Source organism: Miniopterus natalensis, chromosome 1 (assembly GCF_054644295.1).
Source record: "Miniopterus natalensis isolate mMinNat1 chromosome 1, mMinNat1.hap1, whole genome shotgun sequence".
NCBI classification, from domain to species: Eukaryota; Metazoa; Chordata; class Mammalia; order Chiroptera; family Miniopteridae; genus Miniopterus; species Miniopterus natalensis.
The window spans coordinates 199,492,626-199,512,180 of NC_142081.1; the positions used below are offsets into that span (position 1 = coordinate 199,492,626).

General features: G+C 57.4%; 1 protein-coding gene across 1 annotated transcript in view; it reads right to left on the reverse strand.

Moving 5' to 3' along the window:
- ABLIM2 (actin binding LIM protein family member 2) overlaps positions 1-19,555 on the reverse strand; it is a 74,726-nt gene that overhangs the window by 4,248 nt on the left and 50,923 nt on the right. The window contains exons 17-22 of the mRNA XM_087817131.1: positions 16,680-16,732; positions 15,988-16,129; positions 8,963-9,024; positions 5,012-5,066; positions 3,701-3,708; positions 3,427-3,507 (exon numbers count right to left, since the gene is read on the reverse strand). Of these exons, the coding sequence (XP_087673257.1) occupies positions 3,427-3,507; positions 3,701-3,708; positions 5,012-5,066; positions 8,963-9,024; positions 15,988-16,129; positions 16,680-16,732 (401 nt within the window). The remainder of the gene's footprint in view (positions 1-3,426; positions 3,508-3,700; positions 3,709-5,011; positions 5,067-8,962; positions 9,025-15,987; positions 16,130-16,679; positions 16,733-19,555) is intronic.

Sequence of the window (19,555 nt, forward strand, 5' to 3'; positions counted from 1 at the left end):
CACCTACTAAGAGCTACTAGGTGCCTCCATGGTGCCTTTCGCTATGCCAGCCTGAGTCTCCCGAATTCCCCGGCTGAGCTTCATAGGCCAGAGTGTCAATCATTGTTGAGCCCCACTGGGTGACCACTACATTCACCACCCAACCGGACAGTCTGGAGCCACAGAGCTCCCCACAGAGCACCTTCCATGGCCCAAGCCGGCCACCTCGACTCCCAAGTGCCGCCTGAATCACCCGCTTCTGGCCTCAGAAGTGCTGACACACTGTCCATCACTTCTTGCTCGGATGACCTAATTCCTTCCTAAACAGACTCCTTGCATCCGCCCAGCCACTCCAGGCCTCACCACGCAGCCCCGGGCATTGTTTAACATGACAAACCTAATCATTTAATCCCTCACTTAAAAGCCATTGCTTCTAGGCCAAAACCAAACTGCTTCACATGGCCCAGGGCCCTGCAAGGACTGCCCTGTCCTTGTCACCCAGCTCAATGTGGCCACCTCAGGCTCCTCACAGTTCCTCCTCTAACAGCCCTAGCTTCCTCCTGCCCCAGGGCCTTTGCAGTGCAGTGTACTCCCCTGGAATTCTCTTCCCTCAGCTTATACTCACACGTGCAGGCACCCTTCCTGCACCCAGTTAACTTTTATCCATTTTTAACCAGTTAACTTTTATCCATTTTTAACCACTTACAGGCGCGTCTCCCTCCCTCTAGAGCGCTTATCTCAATATAAAATTATCCACACTCATTTGGGTCACCAGCTGATTGCTGTCTGCCTCCCTGCCAGACTGAGTCTGAGGGTGGAGCTCCTGCTGGGGTGCTTGCCCTGTACCCAGGACCCACCCAGTGCCTGGCACAAGCTCACTCAGTGGATGCAAGACCCAGCCGAGCACTTTGGCGGTAGGGTGGACAGCAGGCCCTGACCATCTGACAGAGGAGTCCTCGCCCCAGGGCCTGACCCTCCAGAGGCGTGGCAGGCACTGCCAGCCGGCCACCCAAACCGTCCTCTCCTCTCGCTGGCACACAGCTGGCCCAGCCCGCCTTGCTCACGGCTCGCCCCTGACAGAGCTCAGCTTAGTGGGGTGTGAACAGAAGCGATGCCTGGCCTTTGGGGCCCTCCCACGTGGGGAACACGGACACGGGGCCACCACGCTGTTTAAAGGGGTGGGTGGCTCCACGTGAGCTGGCGTGGAAAACGCTCACATCAAGTTGTAAAGAAACAGGCAGGTGTCCAGCCGCATAAACTGAGTCAGCTTCCCCAAACACCAAACACGAGTTGGCGTCGCTGGGCATCTGTGCAGGAAGCCGCTGCTGGGGCTCCCGGGAGTGAGGACCCAGCTGGGATCCTGTGTGATGCTTATGATCGTCTTTGTATTTTTCTGGAGTTTTATAAACATAACTGATTGTTTTTATATTAAAAATAAAGCTTGCTCCTCTGAAACACGAACACCAAGGGCCCTCTTCTGCTGGGACGGGTCCCTCCTGAGCCCCTCCTGGCTCGCACCCCAGCTCCAAGCCCCGAGGAATGTGGGATGGGCCCCGGGTGGTAACATTTCCAGTTTGCCTCCTGGCTCCGCTGAGGCCCAGGACGAGACCATGAGAGACGCACCCTTGGGCGTGTGCTCGGAGATCTGAGTGATTAAACCATTCCCCTCCTCGGAGTTGTTTAAAAGGAAATATTTACATGTATTAACTGCTTGATTTTTGCATCTTTCATTCTGTACGATAGCAAAAGACTGGGGCGGGATGGGAGTTATCTAAAGTGCACCCCAGTCCCCAGGGAAAGAAGCGAGTTCCAGCAGGCTCCGGGCCCCAAGGGCACCACGGGCAGCTTGCCGAGCCCACTTCTGCGGAGAGAGCACTAGCCCAGAGGGGACAGCCGCACACAGACAGGAACCTTCCCGGCGGATCCTGACCCTGGAGCCACCCAGCCAGAGCAGCCCATTCTACAGCAGTGACATTTGTACTGGGGACAGAACCGCACAATGAACAAGGACTTGGCTTCAGCTGAGCCAAGGAGTGAGTCCCTGCAGAGAAAGCGGGATTGTCTTCAGTGAAGCCCAGGAGGAGGTGGCCAGGGACCCGGCCTGAGGCCACAGGGTGGCTCCCGAAGCGAGAGGTGGCTGCTGGGTCCCCGGCCTGCCCTGTGCCCACTGCTCTTGGAGTGCTCCCCAATTTGGGAGCTGCACGGGGCTGGGAGCCCAGAGTTCACGGGTCCCTTGGCCTGGCAGGCCCTTCCATGCTCTCCCTTCTCAGCTGGTGACAGTCCTGTCCATCCTATAAGGGCCAGCTCAGCACTTCCTCTTAGCCCTGGATGTGGCCGCGTCCACGGCCCTACTGCTCCCCTCCTGGAAACCACCTGAGTCACCGCCCGGCAGGCAATCCGGCAGGGTCTGGCGCTGGCTGGACACACAGTAGGCTTCATATGCTCCCAGCACCTACTGTATGCCCAGCCCTGGGGCCCAGACTGACTTTCAGGACCCTCCAGACCCCTCACATTCAGTGGAATCATCACTAAAAGGCCCCAAAACACTCCTGACCCGCTCAGGAGCTGAACCCCACTGTCTGGACATTGGTTTTTTTGTAGGGTGACTGTGAGGATTAAATTCAGCATGGGGGCCGCTCTGCACCTGGCTCATAGCAAGGGCTCAGCAAAGTTAGTTCTTCCAGGCAACAATTTTACCCAAATTCCTATGCTGCGGTGACGTCCTGTGGGCCTTTTAAACATAATCCAGTTCGCCCTTGGACAACACGGTTTGAACAGTGTGGGCCCGCCGATCCGAGGACTTTCTCACCAAGTATCCACTCAGCCCTCCAAATTCTGGAGTTTTCCATCTGCGGTTTCAACCAACCGTGGATCGAACCAAAACTATCTTCGACCCTTGATTAGGAACCGTCGGATGCAGCGGGCTGACTGTGTGTCGTTCTGCAGCATTTTATCTGAGGGGCTTGGGCACCTGCTGGGAGTCCCGGAACCTGCGCCCCCAGACACCAAGGGTTGGCTGTGGTCGAGTTTTGGGAAGTCCAAGTTACACTCGGATTTCGACGGCACTGGGGGTGCCCGCCCCTCATTCCCTGCTGTCTGAGGGCCGACTGTACTTGCTCTCCGCAGACCCGTTTACCACCCTAGACCATGGGGGTCGTGAACCGGGACAGCTCCCCACTGTCAGTGCTCGGGGCAGAGACGGGCATGACCAAGTCAAGCCCTGTTCCGAGCCCCTCCTGCCCAGACCACACGCAGCTCGGGCCTCTGCCCGGCCGCCCGTTTGGCACACAGGCCGCCCCCAAAACAGCACGGGTCCTCGACACCAGCCCTCGCTGCGCCTGCGCCACCCCATGGGGACACTCAGGGGCAATGCGTGTTGGCACCGCGGACGAGGTCCCTTAGAGAGTTGCCCAGCGGAAGGACCTCTACCCCAGGGCCCCCCCTTACCTCCAGTCTCGTCCGGTCCACGTCCTTGGGCAGCTTCACACGGATTCGGTTTGTTACGATGAGGGAATCGTAGGGATAGACCTGTTCGGGGAGAGACCGTGGGCTCGAGCAGGAGGCGCGCCGGGGTGACAGCGCCAGGCCCAAGCCAGGGCGGGCACATGCTCGAGTCTGCCGGGGACACACGTTTTTAGGAAAAGCTCAACAAAAGGAACTTTTAACCTGGGCAGGAGCGGCAGGAAGGGGTCAGAGGCTGGCGAGGCGGCGGCCCCCTTACCTTGTATTCTGTAAGAGAAAGCAGAGAGCACAGGCGGAGGGTTAGAAAGCGCCGGCGCGCCTCCGAAGGTGGGACAATCCCATGGGGACCCCTCCCCTGTCTTCCGGGCCATGCTGGTCCCCTGCCCCCACTCCACCCCCCACCCCGCGGCTGCCCCGGAGCCAGAGGCGGAGGAGGGCTCTGCCCATCTCAGCGAGAAACCAAGAGCAGGAGGCGGGAGCCAGACTGGGAGCCAGACGGCACTGTGTCCCTGCGGCAGTCTCCCCGGTGGGTGGAGCCGCCCGCGAAAGCTGCCTGCCTCGGTTTACCCCGTGGAGGGGCAATTCTAGATAGACGTTTTGACGCGTCGTGGAGACTAACAGCCTCCTGGCCTCCTACTCTCTCACCTCCTTAACCCTTCAGTTCCTCTCTTAAATCCCTGAGCTCCGGACACTAGTGTCGGAAGGTTTTCCCTGCGGACTAGAAGCATCTTATTAAAAAAGTAAAACCATGTGCTGGAGCCTCTGTGAGCAGGCAGACCCAGAGTCAGAGACTCTGGGACCCGGGCCACAAGCCTGGCTCCGGAGAGTCCCTGGCAGGGGCCCAGGCGAGGGGGCCAGTCCCCGAATCTTTCAACGTGACACGTGGGATTCTGGACATGCCAGCCGTGAGCCCGGGGACGTGGAGAGCCACTTAGAGGGGGCGAGCTCTGATACCCCACATTCCACCTGTGGCGCAAACCAGCCCATGAGGACCAGCTATACCCCCGAGCCTGTCAAAGTCGGGGTGACGGGGCCAGGGAGCATTGCGCGGGCCCCGACGTGCAGGCCCAGGGCTGGCGCCAAGCTGGCAGAGCCTCAGTCAGGCACCTACCACGTGAGCAGCGTCACTGCCAGCCTCCTGGCAGGCGGCCCTCCTGGTTGAAGTCCACAGGGCAAGAGAGGTGGGAGAGCTTGGCTCTGCTTAGTCCTTGGGCTCAGACTCGGGGGGCTTTCCCTGTGACTGCCTCCCCTACTGCCCCAAAATTTCACTGGGGGTTGGGTTGGCTTGTGCCCTGACAGAGGACAGCTGTTCCCACACAGATCCCTCTCCTCAAGTGACCAGAGTGACCAGCAAGTCAGGGCAGGGGCTGACGGGAGAGCGGGCACGCCTGGGGCAAAGTGACCCTCGAGGGAAGAGGCGGGACATGAGCGCCCCAGGCTCCCCCTGCTGCACGAGGCCTGGAGCCTCTGCCAGCTGCCCCTCGGGGGCTGGTTTCAGAATGAGATTCGTGGGGACGTGTTAGTGACCACTGCCCCAGCCAGAGACCCAGGGGGTCCCCGCTCCTTGTACCTCGCGTGCCCCAGCTGTCATCCGGGTCTGCTCCACAAGGGGCCAGATTGGCATTCTGGAAGAGAAAGAAAAAGGGCAGAGGGGGCAGGCCGCGGGGGCGGGCAACCGGGCAGGCGCTCAGGCCCGGGGATGCCGCGCCGAGAGATGCTGCTCGGGTGCCCGCGCTCCCCAGGGCCTGTCGCCCTCGCCCGGCGGCTTTGCTCACGGGCTGACCCTGCCTGTCCAGGCAGCTCCTGGTCCCCGGGCCCTGCAGCTGGCACGGACCCCGGTGGGCGGCTCAGACTGAGGCTGTTCCCCGGGGGCCTCTGCTCCCCTCCAGACCCCACTGTCTCCAGATGCTCAGGGGCTGGTGTCTGCACAGCCCGCTGGGACAGAGCCCAGCACCTCGTGGGCACTCCACACGGTGGCTGTGACGATGACGATACTCAGAGGGTGACACCTCGCCGAGGGGACAGGGACTCGAGAGCCCCGCCACCTGCCCCAGGGGCCTCCCTCTCCCGGCCGTAGCATTGTCAGCCAGCTTTGCCAGTTTAGTGCATCAGATCATTAATGTCCGGAATCCCCTCTCCTTTCTGCCCACCTGCAAATGCAGCCCTGCAACCCCCAGGAAGGTCCCTCCCTATAAGCACCGGGCCACACCCAGGTTCTCTACCCTCCCCTTGGTACGGGTCCCACAAGGGGCACAGGTCCCACACGGGGTCAGGGCTCCTGGCCAGCATTTCTGAAGTTGGGTGCAGGGGTTCAGTTTCAAAGGAGAGAGTCCGCAGTTGGAGGGGAGGTGACGGGCTCTACCTTCGGATTGTGTTACAGGAAAAAGGTTTTCAGCCCTAACTCACTGCAGAGGCCGTGAGTGGGGAGCCCAGGCCTGGCGAGTGCGGGCAGAGAGGCCTCAGAGGGCAGCGAGACCAGGGCCCTTCCCCCCAAACAGGGGAAACCGAGGCGGTGCATGGGGTAGCACCTTAAGTGCAGGGTCGGAGCTGGTCTCTGTGTAAATGTTTGATATTTTGTTCATCGTGGAAGGACCGCATTACTTTGGATTTTTAAAAACATTGCATTAGAACATCCTTTATCTTGATTACTGAGCCCTGGTACCTGCCTTACTGGCCAATCTCATCCCAGCCCTGGAGCCCCCGGCCGGCTGCGCCCTCCCAGGGAACCTGCGACAGTCATTCTCCGTAGCTCCAACACTTTTCTGAGACCTGTTCTCAGGACCCTGACAAGCGTCCCCAGGTGCACCTGTCTGGTCCCGGAACCTCTTCCTGGAACCAAACGGGGCAAACCTGCCTCCCTTCTGTGATACAGAAGGAAACTGCTGCCCCCCAGTGACCACTGCCCCGTATCACAGGCCGTCAAGCTGGCCACCGCAGCCACCTTGGGCCGCTGGAACCCCTTCCCAGGGGCAAAATCAGCTTCCTCTGCTCTGCCAGCCTCTGAGACAGATGGAGCCTCCCAGGAGGGAGGGCGGGGCGCCATCCGGGTGGCGAGTGGAGCGGAGGGTCAGCCCAGAGCAGGGGAATAACAGTCTCCCAGTCTTCTAGGTGCCAAGTGGGGCTGGGGGCCTCAAGGCCTCTCTGGTGCAAGGCAGCCTTGGGTTGCTGCTCTATGTGTGGGCTGGCAGGAGAGCTAAGTGGCCAGGAGAACCCCGCCAAGGCCGCTCCAACAGGCGCATCCCCTGTGGGGCTCCCCTGCAGTTCTCAGCAGAGGACCACAGAAGGTAAAGGTAACACACCATTTACCTCTCCCATATTTCTGGTGTTGTTATGCACCAGCTGCTCTACAGCCACATTCACTAATCCCGGCTCAACCCCACGAGATGGCATTATTATTACCATTTTGTAGACAAGGCCCAGAGAGGTTAAGCAACTTGCCCAAGGTCACAGAGCGAATACATGGCACTGTAAAGAATTTCACTCGTGTGTTTTACTCTTCAAAAATTATGCTAGAATTGCTAATAGTAGGAGTGACATTGTGGCCATTCACCATTGGCCACGTGCTTTTCTTCCTAAAGCTCACGCTGGATGGTGCCACCCCACTTAGCAACCGCTGACCTGGAAAGAAGGGGTAGGAACTTGTTTTCCAGATGATTCCTCAGGTGGGGCCCACACTGCAGAGCTATGAGACTTCACAGCCATGATGTTATCTGTCCCCACAACAATCTTATGATGTGAGGACAATTTTTAAAGACTTAGAAATAGAGTCAGGAAATGTACGTAACTTGCCCAAACGCATCCCCCTCAGAGGCAGAGCGGGGATTTGAACTCAGGGCTGTCTGATGCTGACGCAGGCGCCCTGTCCAGCTTTCTGGCTGGAAAACACCAGGTTTCGTTAACTTGTTAAGGTTCTCCTCGTAGTCACATACACGCATATTTTTATCAGTGCTCTGTGGACATGTGAAAACCTGGTTCAAAGACACACGTTTCCCACACGCCTGCTAGGTGGTCTGCTGTCTGCGTTACTCCAGGGCTCCGAGTGCCTTTTATTATCCTCACTAGATTCGTGTGTCCGATTCCAAAGCACCATAATTAGATCACCCACCATGCTTGTTGCGAAAGCAACCTGTGGACTTGCATTTTATCAGGTTTGGTGCACTTAAAATTATGAGTGTTACTCCTGCTTTATAAATCGGCCCCTGTGCATGGGTGACTCCTCTTTAGACTATGAATTCTAATCAGACTCTGTCCTCTTGTAGGAAAATTCAGGCTGTTCATATATAGCATCAGGGTTTCTCCGGGGGCTACCACCTGGATCTGCCGGTGGCCAGTGGTCCTTCTCTGAAGAACAGGCCAGGTGGCCATGTGGCAAGGTGGCATGTGTCCCCAGAAGTCACTGCCTGCTGCTGGCTGTTCTGACACTGAGCTTCCTGGGCTGCGAGTGTCCAGTGGACGTCGGTCCTGCTTTCCCATCCCCCACTTTCCGTGTGGACACAAAGTGTGGACAAACCAACCGAAGGAAAGTGGAAGAAGCAGGCAGCATGCACGACCTGACGAGGCCCATTCCGGGACAAGCTGGCGGAGCCAGCGCAGTGGCCAGGCCCAGGACACACACAGAAGCATGTCCAGCAGAGCCTGGGGCAGGCCGAGAAGCTGAGGACGCCTGTGGCTCTGGGGACGCCTTCCTATTCTTAGCCCTGTCTCAGTGGCCTGGCCCCTGGCTACGAGATCCTGCTGGGGGAGGCTGGAGAGCTGTCCCGGGGCTCCACTTATTGCTGAGACCGCCAGAAATCAGCAAATGCGGGATCAGCCTTGGGTGGCTTCTCTCAAGGCTGAAATGCCTCGGTTTATGGAAAAGGGTCCTCAGTGGGAAGGGCTCCTGACTGTGTGTGTGGGGGGGAGGGGCTCTGGTGTCATCAGGCCCCACCTCACCTGAGGGGTCCTCACTGGAGACCTCGTGAAGCTGTGGGGAGAGGGACAGAAGTGGGCAACTCTTCATCAGGGTCTTGCCCCTAGTGGGGGACAAGTCAGGCACCAAACTACCTGGGTTGTCCTTTAGATGGGGAGGGATCCAGCCAGCCTTCAGCTGGGAGCAGTCAGAGAAATTCTGTGTGATAATCACAGGTGCCAATGACACCTGCAGTGGGCACAAAGGTGATATCAGGCGATGACAGTGAGGGGCAGTGGCATTCCAGGAAAAGAGGAGCATCCCTGGCTCACATTTAAGGTCCTTACTAGGTTCTAGGTCACAGAAGGAGGCCGTGGGTGGCCCCCATCTCCCTGCCCTAACACACTGAGCCTCCCTGGGGGTCGGGGCTGAGTGGGAGGGGGAAGGGGTGTTGCTTCCTTCTGTCTGGTCTGGAGACGTGACGTGTGGCCCCTGGTGGAGCAGCAGGCACAGGCAGGTGGGCGAGCAGGGTCCCCGGGGCCCTCCTCCTGGCTGTGTGGTCAGTAAGCTGTGGGAACCGCTCAGGCTCACAGTGAGGTTAGTATTTGGCGTGCCAGGGAGGGGAGTACCTACCCGGTGGTCCAAGCCATTCTTTCCATGTCCGGGGAGAGGGTCAGATTTGGAATAGGGGAATCCTGAAACAGACACAGCACAGCTCCGTCACGCACGTGCCAGGTGCGGCCCAGCGCAGGAGGAAATCCAGGATGGGGGCTGGCGGGTGACACAGGAGGGCCCCTGAGGGTGATATCTTGCCGCAGGCATGACCTCTATCCCAGGGACTGAGGAAGAAGCCAGGGAGGTGGGGACATCCGCCAGTCCACCCACATCACCAGGAACATCCCAGAGCCTGACCCCACCCTGTGTTCTCTGATGGCTGGGGGTAAGGCTGTGCCACCCCGAACCGGAGTGGCAAATGGAGGCCCACTACCAACCAAAGGGCCTGGAGAGCATTTATTTATTTTTAATCTTGAGCTGTTTGCAATTGGGGGATTTCACATTAAAACCCTTCCAAAGAGCAGAGTGGGGGCTCCCTGAAGTGTCCTCCTGGTTCAGACATGAGTGAGGCTTGTGTCCTGGAAATGAGGACACGTGGCCAAGCCTGGCTCCTTACAGAGACAGGGTCCCCAGCCCAGGAAGCACCTGCAGGAGGCCTGTCCAAAGCTGCCTGTCTTTCCATAGCCTGTGGGCCTATAAAGAGCAGAGCCCATGTCTGCTTCATCTGGGGGTCCCTGGCCCCAGCCCCGGCCAGCACCCAGCTGCTCAGGCAACGACTCACAGGGCCAAAGACCAGCAGCACCTGGGAAGCCGATGGGCTGCCCATGAGGGCTCAGAGAGGATGGCAGGTCATGTCCCTTGACATTCACGAGGTGGGTGCTGTGCAGAGCCCACCCACCCCCTCTGAGCAAAGGATGCTGAGCCAGATGACTTTCATTCCAAGGGTTCCTCACAAACTCAGTGAGGGCAGAAAAAATCCTGTACAGGCCACATCTGGAGGAAATGCCTCCCTGGGGGTCCTTGGGAAGGTTCCGGATGTGGGTGAGGAAGGGCCTTTTGTGACATCAAGGTCAGAGTTCTCAAACATCTTCCAGCTGAGGGACCCTCTTGTCACATGAAATCTTACGTGAACTCCGGCTCACACAACAGATGAACGTCGGGCTGGGAGACAGAGTGGGAGAGGGGCCTGAGGCCAGACCTGCTGGGCTGCACCTCACTCCTCCCGGCCTCTCCCATGGCTGCTCCAGGAAAATGCCTGGGCTTACTCCTCCCATTTCACAGAAGGGAAATGGAGGCCCAGACACGGAGGGACCTGTCCAAGGTCACCCAGTCCCGGGCTGCAAGACAAGGCCTCCTTTGTCCAAGAATGTCTTTATTTCCCAGTCATTCCTGAAGGCTACTTTCAGCCAGTTAGCATTCACGTCCACAGCAATGCTTTGTCAGCACCTGAAAAAATGTGGTGCCACTTCCCGCTGGCCTCCATGGTTTCTGACAGAAGTCGGCTGTCGTCTGACCTGGGTGTTCCCCTATAGAAAACCTGTCTCTTTCCACTTTCAAGAATTTTTTTCTCTGTCTTTAGATTTTTGAAGTCTAATGATGATGTGTTTTTGGAGTGGATTACTTTGGATTTATCCTATTTGAGGTTCACTTTTTCTTGACCCTGCAGGTTTATATGTTTTATTAAATGTGGCTAGTTTTGAGCCACTATTTCTCTGAATATTTTTTCAGACCCACTCTCTTCTCTCCTTCCTCTCTGTTGTTCAGATTCTCTGATTCTCTCCTCTGTCATCCTCTCTAGTCTGTTACTGAGCCCATCCAGTAAAATTTTTTATTTTGGTTATTTTATTTTTCAGTTCTATAATTTCCATTTGGTTATTTCTTATGTTATATCTCTTTGGTGAGATTTCCTTTTTTCCTCCCAGTTGTCTCAAGAGTATTTGTAACGTGTTGAAGGATTTTTGTGATGGTTGCCTTAAAGATCCTGTTGGGAAACTCCAACATCTGATTCTTCTCAGTGTTGTGTCTGTTGTCTTTTCTCATTCAAATAGTTATCTTCGTGGTTCTGGGTGTGAAGACTAATTCTCTATTGTTCCTGGACATTTTGGAGACTCTGGGTCCTAGCTGAGTCTCCTATTTAACAGGCCACCACCCTGTTTAGGTTTAATATGTAGGGCCTAGCTTAGTATGGGTTGTGGTTCTGATGACAATTTAGTTTTCAGAATGCTTGTCAAAGCGCTCTTCTAGTCTGCTGAGCCCACCTAGTATTCCTGGTGCTCACTTCCCCCCAAGGGAGTGAGATGTACTTCCTGGGTTGTGCCCTGAGGTGGGGTGGGAGACAGTGGCTGTGGGTGGAGAGTGTTCCCCTGGGCCCATTCTTCAGGCTGCCAGGTGCCAGTAGCCCTCCTGCTCAGCATCTGCTGGTGTGGCCAGGGGAGGAAAACATCTACCTAGTCACTTTGTGCCACTGCACAGGAGGTGAAAGACAAGGAGTCCTGCATTTTTCAAGCCCCCTAGCCAGTCCCCCTTCCTCTGTCCCTCTTCATAGTTCTGTGGTTATCTGCTGTATTGTTTCTGGATTTTTCCATTTTACTTAGTGGCGGAAAGCAAAGAGAGAGGAGTCTCCACTACCTCTCTCCCTAGGCTACTATCTAGACCCATTAAAATGGGCATCTCTTGGGGTGGACCGGCCATCAGTTGATTTCAGCAGTCCCAGTGATCCCCTGGGCAGGCTGGAGTCCTCCCAAAGCCAACAAAGCCCTGCGTGACCCCACACATTGCAGCCTTTACCTCGCCAGGGCCCCCTTGCCATCCCACAGACCCAGTTACGCTTCCACCTCTGTGGAGAATGCCTTCCACAGGTGTCTGCACCAGCCAAGTCCAAACCCTCAGGTCTCGCTCACCTGCCACCTTCCACTATACTTAAACTCACTTTGGTTCCTCCCAACCTCCTGACATGCATGGCACTGAGATACCGGGTGTTTTAACTGTTTCTGTGTCCTGCCCCACAAATGTCAGCTCCTCAGGGCAGGAGGCTGTCTGTTCTGGCCTCTGTTTGACCCCAGCACCTACACAGTGGGTGCTGGAAACCAGAAGGCACTCACAGAACGGTCACTGGAGGTCAGCAAGCCATGCCTCCAGGAGCCTGTCGTAAAAGGGGGAAATGACACTGATGTCCCTCCAGTTCTGATGAATCCACCCCTGGGGGTCTCAGGTCATGACACCCAAACCAGGTTTATTGCCCACCCTGCCTGATATTCTCAGGAGACTGGCAGCAAATTGGGGTGCCTCTTTCTTTCAGCCATAAACCAAGAAAAGTGAGGACAATGTATTCCCAGCTTGAAGCTCCAGAGGAACAACAGAGCAGCAGAAAGGCCATTTCTGACCGCACCTCGAACCCACTTTCCCGTTGCTCTCAGGGAGGACAACTGGGGCTGAGTCGCTGTCACCTCCCCCAGTGCCCACTGGGCACTGGGAGGGGCCCAGGGAGGTGATCCCTGATCCTGGACCCAGACCAGGCCCTGGGCAGGGGTGGACAACAGGTGAAGAAAAACATGTCCCATCAAACATGGGACCCCACGGGGAGGGACTGAGAGAAGGTGACGCAAACAACAAATCTACAGGCTGGGTTGGGGCACAGCCACCCACACTGGGAGCACCCATCTCTGCTGCTTTGATTCTCACCCTGATCCCCAAGCCCTGCCCACTCGTCTCATGTGCTGAGGTTTAAGGAAAGGGCCTAGCATACTTTCTAGGGATCGCTGAGTCCCCTGGGCAGGGTCTCCAGCTGGACTGGGGGGGTTGTCTGACATTGACACACCTATGACCACCCAGGGGGGGCAGGGGAACCTCAAAAGAGAGGCCAGGACCTGGAGGGTTAAGAAGATGGGACCTACAGCAACAGCAGGCCCACCTACCGGGTCCAGGCCAGGGGAGGAGCCCCATCACCTCATGTCCCTCTGCGGGTCATGTGTCTCCTCCTTTAAGCCTCAAGACCCTCTTCTTATAACAAAAAATCAACACCATCCCCTTCCTGTGCAGAAAGTAGGTTGATCAACAACACAACCGACGACATTCATGGTCCAGAGAACGCCATGTGCGTGGTACAAAGGGAAACACACAGTCGTCTACCATAAATATTCAGCAGGAGGCGCTCTTTGCAGAGGGTGGCAGAGCTGGCTGAGAATCACTGCTATTGAGGAGAGGGAGGTACACTTGTTTGTCACTTCTGCTCAAATGACTTCTCCCCTGCTGGGGAATGGGGACTGGGCCAAATTCACCACCACCTCTGCGCTGCCTAGCTCCATGGCCAGCACATAATAGGTGCTCAGTAAATGTTTGGTGGACAGATGGATGAATGAGTGATGGTTCAATCCCAGGTGAGATGTGTTGATGGTGTCATAAGTGGGATGAGGTTGTAACCGGTCCCCAGGGGCCCGCGGAGGACCCTGGCAGGTGGCGGTGGGATGCAGGTGCGCTCGCTCCCATGGGTGTCTCAGCCTCTCCTGGCTCCCTGCATGCTTCTCTGGGGCAGGGTCTGCTCTTGTCTTCTCAGTTGCCCCTGGCACCCCACACAGTGTCTGGCACAGAGTGGGGGCTCAATAAATACCCGTTGAATCTAATGCATCTCAATTCAACAAACATTTATTGGGTGCCCACTGTGTTGGATGTCACAGTCCTACCTTCCTCGGGTGCTAACAGATGAATGTCACCGTATGCAGGTGGGCGTGCCTTGCTATGTGCAAACCCTCTGTTTAGAATGGTTGTTTGCAAATGGAACTGGTATTGATGAACTCATATTTGGGGGGCTCAAAGAAACCCTGATAAGAGGTGGGTAACCCTCTATGAGTGCTGCCCATCTTGCCCACGTTTCTCAGGGGGCTGGCAGAGAGCACGGCATGCCCGATCTAGGCAGCCAGCAGCCTGGGTCCTTGTCTCTACCTTCATGCATGCAGGGAAGCCAGGCAGAGTCACCAGGGTGGAGTAAAGTCACAGCGGCAAAGGCCGGACACACTGATCCCCCACTCAGAGGACACGACGTCAGGACACCAGCAGAAGGCAAGCAGATGACAGAATCATGGTCACTGTCATCATAAGCAAGCATCAGGTGAAGGACACGCACACACATACACACACACACACACGCTGTTCGTTCTCTGGACAAATTGCCCACTTACACCCTGGGCTCCAGCACAGGCGATCAGTTCCCGCAGGCAGGTGCACTCTGCACGGGAAGTGACCATTTCCACCTGGGATCCCACATGCAGCAAGGGGCGGACAAACAAGCCCTTGCAGGTGTGTGACAGGCCCATGGAAACAGTTGGCACAGCTGGGCCGCTCAGGGTCTACCACGTGTGGGACACCTCGAACAACTCCGGGCACCTCGCAGGGGCACGTGCAGATGGGGAAGCAGAGCAGAGTGGTGACGGCCACAGTGCAGGTCAGCGGCACAGAGGGTGCCCTCCTCCCTCAGTCCGGGCAACAGGCAGGCTACAGACACACGAGGGGACCCCCGGGGGGAACAGCTGGCCTCCCTGAGGAGAGTGGCGGGGAGGGGGAATGGGCATGCCACCCGCCTTGCAGAGGAAGGACTGGAGCACTCCCAGATAATTTTCTGAGAGTGCTGGACCTGGGGGCTGAAGCCTCAATGCCCCCCAGTGTGGGAGGGCTGCTGTGGGGCTATTGAGCAGGGGCAACTGGGGCTCATCACCTTCCAGACACCACTGTCAGGACAAAGCTCAAAGTGGAAAGGCCCCCTGTCTATGCTGATTGCCCAGGGCCCGTGTGCAAGTGCTACACCCCCTGTGGCCTGTGTGCTGCACACAGAGAGGAGCTGGAGGACCGGCTGCTGTTGCCTGGTCGGGAGTCTGCTCCCTGGTTCTCCTATGACCAGCCCTGTACCCTCGACCTGCCCGCTGGTGGGACAGGAGGCTGCCACGTCCCTTCCAGACCTGCTCCAGGACAAGCATGCTGCTGTCCTGATAAGTCCCTTTGGGGACTTTTTGGGTGTGACCTTCCCATGCACACCAGCTCTGAGCCCCCGACATTTGAAGAGCTGCACCCCAGGAGGGACAGAGGCGTGGGGGGGCTACAGATGCCTGCTTACAAAGATCACACACAAAACAACCACCTTTCCTTTGTTGGAGCTTTTCTTTAGCAACAATAATTTCCAAGCTTCTCCTTCCCCTCCCATCAGGACGCTTTCACCTTCAGCACGAGGATGAAGGTGACAGATGGGCACCTACTGTGGGCCGGGCAGAGCACGGGCTGTGCACATGGGTCACCTCCTTCAGGGCTCTAACACCTGGCCAGGCGCAGCGGCAACCGGGCCCAGGGACAGGCGGAATGCTGCCAACGGCTGGTGATGGTGAGTGGGACCTGAACTCGGGCCTGTCTCAGGCAGAGCCGGCACCTTTCCTCTGTGTCCTCACGCCCATGACCATCCCGGCTCGGCCTCTATTCCCAGGCTAAGCCTCAAGCTCGCCCCAGAAAACCACGCTCCGCCCGCAGGGGCCCGAAGGCCCTGCTGGGGTCTCCCGAGTGTACTCGACATGCTGCTCGACAGTGTATGGCTCCAGCACGTCTGGAGCTTGGCCTACATCTGGAGATGGCTCCTAACTCTGGCTTCACGACATCACCTCTCTCGTTCTCTTTGAGGATACAGAGTCCCAGCTCCCGGTCCCTGGCTCAGGACTAGCACGGGACAGGGGACAATGCCGCCATCACCTCCGAGTCTGGACTCGCCGCCTGGACCATGCTTGCATCTGCTCTGGAGCAAAACAGCCCCTCGTCCAGCCTGGCTGCCCGGGAGGCCCTTTGCCTGACTTGGCTCCCTGCCCTCCTGCTGGCTCCAGAGTGTTTTGGGGACCAGTCGGCGCAGCTGTGAGCCGAGCACTAGCTAACGAGTGTCCGTCGCATCGCGGGAATCAGCAGGCACGAAGGGCCTGCCCCTCCCCAGTTTGCCCTCAGGTCTGTCGGTTTGCTCCTATATATTTTTTTAAAGAGCAAGGCTTAGATCTGGGGGAGCAGCTTGAAGTTTTGGGGCCCCTTTGCTGAGAGGTGTCTCGTGCCACATGGACAGCTCCTTGCTCAAAAGAACCACTCACGTGAGTAAAAGTTGTCTCCCGAGATGGTTTGGAGAGGGTCTCTATCGGTCCCGCTACTGTGGGACAAGGACTGGCTGTCCAGGTCTGGAGAGTTAGTCCTGGTGTCTGCGTCCCCCTTGAGGATCAACCAGCTGGTCTTCTGCTGAGAAAAGAAAAAAAAAGTCACGTGAATTTCAAGGTCATCTGAAATGGCACAGCCCCACTTTACAGATGAGGAGACTGAGGCTCAGGGTGGTCCAGGGCCCGAATGGCTTCCCACAGGGCGGGAGGGCCAGGTGAGCCGCGTGGGCTCTTCCCAGACACACCCACCTCCCTTTAGGACAAGAAAGGGCAGCAGCTTCCGAAGCGGGATGGCCGAGCCCCGCCCGTGGGCTGCTCGGGCAATGCCAGCGCTGTGGGCACACAGCCATGCCCCTTCCTCGTGCATCACCTGGGGCCGGCGGGGCCCCAAAGCCTAAGGTATTTCCTCTGAAAACACCCACCAAGTGTGTTCTAGAACAATCGTCTCAGTCACCCCGAGCAAGGAGCCCACCCAACCCTTGCATTTGGTGCCTGTTCCATGTGGCCTCGTGGGACATCTAGGGAGCAGGGCCCAAGAGGAGGAGGCTGAGGTTGGAAGTTGGACCAGTGGCCACAGAACCAGACTTGTTTCTGCACAAGCTTGTTGGAAACGGGATCTGCCCCCGCATTACCTTCCTGTTATCCTGGTCGAAACTCCCGTCCTCCCCATCCAGTCGCCTCGAGGCTGGAAGGGAAACATTGATTTGTCAGGGCAACACGCCATTTATTCCGGGTTCTCACGGTGCAGCCCCAACTCCACGATCATGCTCAAAACCGGAAAATCATCAAAGATGAGGCCACCAGCGCGAGTGCCTTTGAAGGGGAGAGGAGCCAGGCGAGCTGAAGAAGGCTTGGCAGGAGCCGGGCATGGGAGTCCCCGTGGGCCCATGCACGAGACAGTCCTTAAAACCAAGCCCAGCCAGTGTAGCTCAGTGGTTGAGCATCAACCTGTGAACCAGGAGGTCCAGGTTCGATTCCCGGTCAGGGCACATGCCCAGGTCGCGGGCTCGATTCCCAGCAGGGAGCGTGCAGGAGGCAGCCGATCAATGACTTTCTTAACATTGATGTTTCTATCTCTCCCTCTCCCTTCCTCTCTGAAACCAATAAAAACATACTTTAAAAAAATCTACTAATAAAACATATTGACCTTGTACAGATTCTGATTCAAACAAAACTTTGAAAAACAAAAACAAACAAGCGAAAAACCAAGAGCAGGCACGTGATGCGAGGCCTAATGAAAATTCCAGCCGAGCCCCCCACACCAAGACCGGCCCTGTCTGTAGATGCAGCCACCTGGCACCCTGACCAACACACTTCCAAGCCCCCAAGTCTAACTTCAAAGTGGGAGGAGGCCGCACTCAGCCAGCCCGTCCTGCGTGGGACTCAGCGGGGTGCCTCAGGGGTGTTGCTGCTCTGTCCACACAGCCCGCTTCGCAGATCAGGGGCCCGAGGCTCAGAGCAATGTCCTGCCTTTCTCAAGGTCGTGGATGGGTGGGTGGCAGAGGCTGACCTTTGAACCCTGGCGGTTTGACTCCCGGGTCCTTCCTCTGACTACCCTACGCACTGCTGGCCGCCCACAAGTCACCGGGAACAGTCCATGAAAGGCAGTGATGCGGCCACAACAGACACCCACAGGGGGCCGCGTGGGACAGGGCAAGCACGTTTCCTTCCCAACAACGCTCCGTGGAGCTGGGTCACGTCTGTGTTCCCAACTGGCCACTTTTTTTTAAAATGTTTTTATTGATCTTGAAGAAACATCGATCGGCTGCCTCCTGCACGTCCCCCACTGGGGACTGAGCCCGCAACCCGGGCATGTGTCCTGACCGGGAATTAAACCGCGACCTTCAGGTGCATAGGTCAGCTGGGTTCCACGGGCCTTTAGGGGGGTTGTCGCCCAGCTGGACTGATGTGATCTCCTACCAAGTCTGATCCAATAAGACAGGATCCAGTTCAGTCCGTAAAGACCCATCCCGGGCACCTTGTACTAAAACGCCGACCCCTGCCCGGCCGGTGTGGTTCAGCGGTTGAGTGTTGACCTAGGATCCAGGAGATCGAGGTTCGATTCCCGGTCAGGGCACATACCCAGGTTGTGGGCTTGATCCCGAGCGGGGGGCATGCAGGAGGCAGCCGATCAATGACTCTCTCATTATTGATGTTTCTCTCTCTCTCTCCCTCTCCCTTCTGCTCTCTGAAATCAATAAAAGCATATTTTAAAATAAATATATAAATAAAAATAAAATGCCGACCCCATGCACGGAGCAATAAAAGAAAAACCCCGGGGCCTTCCCACCCGCCACAGAGACCACGGCCGCCGCAAGGACACGCCAGGGGGCTCCTTACCTGCCGCCCGCCGAAGGCTCGGACCTTCTAGCCTTTTGGAGCAGCCTGCCTCGTGCACCACCAAGGACAAGACTGACATCAGGCCCGAGAGCTGGGACACTGGGGACTGGGCTACGGGACCTTGACAAGATAAGGCCACAGGTGAAGACCGTTCTGGACACCCTAAGATCCGCTACCCCCGACGGCTACCTGTTTCTCCTCCCGGGAGAGACAGCGATTCTCAGCGTGAAAATAAAAAGCCCTCTCTGCGAAAAGAGGCAAATTAACAAGGAGCCCGCGCAGGAGCTGGGTGATGGAGGGAGGTAGAGGGGGGGTGCAGGCTGCCCAGAGGGGGACACATGCCAATCCGTTGGGCTCTCCTGTTGCCCAGACAACAGCCCTCGGGAGCGCAACCCTGGAGGGTCTGGCCATACATCAGCCACGACTCTTGGTGGCTGCCCAGCAAGCCCCAGGGACAATCAGGCCAGCGCAGAGGCCCCCAGAGGGACAGCCATACTCAGGGTCATGTGCAAGTGGGGAAACCACCGAGGGCCCTTTGGGATGCAAAATCCCATCCCTCAGAGTTCAGGCCGAAGTGCGACAGGCCACCCAGCCACAGGCCACCCTGGGTCCGAGGACTTCACACAGCCGAGGACAGCAGGTGGGGCCAGACTTCTAGACCCAGGGCTCAAAACAGCCCACGGTCTGTGAGGGGGACTCCACCAAGATTTACAAACTCAGCCAACTCCTAAACAGCCTCAAACCATCGCCTCGAACCTGGAGCCCGTCTGCCAGGCCGCACATCCCACGGCAGCCCCCTGGGAAAGGGGAGCCCGGTCAGGAGACACGGGAGCCCTCCGGCACTCAGCATCGTTTGCAGCCTGCTCCTTACAGCTCCGAGCCTCAGTTTCCTGATCTGTAAAGTGGGCAGATGGCGCCCCCCCCCCCCCGAGCTGTGAGGAGCCCATGAGAACATGTGGACACCGTGACATGCAGGGGGTTCGAGCTTGAAGGCTTAGGAGTAATCCAGAGGCCAACTCTGGCGAATTTGTGGCAGGCTGGCTGCTTCCGTGTCAGGAAGGGACAGGGCCCCTCAGAGGACAGAGGGGTCCAGGCGGGTGCGCCTTCCCTTTCTCACAAGGCAGCTCCTGCTGAGCCTGGGAGGCATCTGCCCCGGGGACCCTCTCGG